Raw genomic sequence first — 1,109 nt, forward strand, 5'->3', positions numbered from 1 at the left:
GAACTACGAACGTATTCACATCCTCGCTCCCTTAAATTTCCACGAGCCAACCTGAAGTCAAGAACACACGACAGCCGGTCCAAAAATTACTATGACTTCAACGCTACTACGGTTCCTAAAGTCCAGGACTCACCTTCATGGTTGATCCACAAGGACAGCACGCTATGTGTATGTGTGAGCCAACAACCTCTCTTATATACTAGAGCCGGTGAACCCCCCCTCCCTTCCATTACCCCCCCCCTTCAGACTCCTTCCCTCCCCCCCTCCCCCCTTCTCCCCACGCACGCCTTCCACCTTTGCCCTCCACATGATGCGCAGGTATCCTTCGCAAGCAACCTATATTTAGCAATGCGGTCCTTTTTTTGCTAGCAGTCCGAATGGTCTTTTTAGCGATGAATTGCATTTTATCTCTCGTTCTATCTGTTTATCTATCTATCTCTTTTTTGCTCTCTCTCTGTCTTTCTCTCTCTTCTATCTATCTTTCCCCCAGTTTGCCTATCTAAACACTGTTTATCTCTCTCTCTCTCTCTCTCTCTCTCTCTCTCTCTCTCTCTCTCTCTCTCTCTCTCTCTCTCTCTCTCTCTCTGTGTGTGTGTGTGTGTGTGTGTGTGTGTGTGTGTGTGTGTGTGTGTGTGTGTGTGTGTGTGTGTGTGTGTGGGTGTGTGTGTATCAACAAAAAGTAAGTACCCCTGTAGAGAGGGAACAACATTACAGGAAGAGAGAAAGAGAGAGAGAGAGAGAGAGAGAGAGAGAGAGATGTAGACAAATAGATATAATCAAAAGAAGTCAAATTATCATAGATAAATGAGCGTTGAAATACGGAGTGTAACCTAGGAAATCATACGTTGATAAAGAAGGATAAGATGATGATGAAGAAAAGCAACAGAAGATGGCACAGAAGAGAAAACAAAAATATAAAGAAGGATGAGAAGAAAAATAGAATATAAAGAAGAAGAGAAATGAAGAACAATATGACGAAGACGAAGGAAAGAAAACAAAAAAGGATAATGATTGAAAACAAGGAAAAAGTCTTACTGAAATAAAAAGGACTCCTTAACCTTGGAAGAATTTAACCTCAAGTTCATTTTTTTTCTCTTTAAACGGACATT

General features: G+C 41.9%; 1 protein-coding gene across 1 annotated transcript in view; it reads right to left on the reverse strand.

Annotated features, from left to right (window-relative positions):
- The window catches only part of LOC122249157 (uncharacterized), a 5,253-nt gene extending 5,061 nt beyond the window's left edge, over window positions 1-192 (reverse strand). Inside the window, exon 1 of the mRNA XM_043009795.2 lies at window positions 134-192. Coding sequence (XP_042865729.2) covers window positions 134-139 — 6 coding nt within the window. The 5' untranslated portion in view covers window positions 140-192. The remainder of the gene's footprint in view (window positions 1-133) is intronic.
- Window positions 193-1,109: the final 917 nt, after the last annotated feature.

The sequence above is a fragment of the Penaeus japonicus genome, unplaced genomic scaffold (genome assembly GCF_977035675.1).
Source record: "Penaeus japonicus unplaced genomic scaffold, GWHDUDI00000001_assembly GWHDUDI00000038, whole genome shotgun sequence".
NCBI classification, from domain to species: Eukaryota; Metazoa; Arthropoda; class Malacostraca; order Decapoda; family Penaeidae; genus Penaeus; species Penaeus japonicus.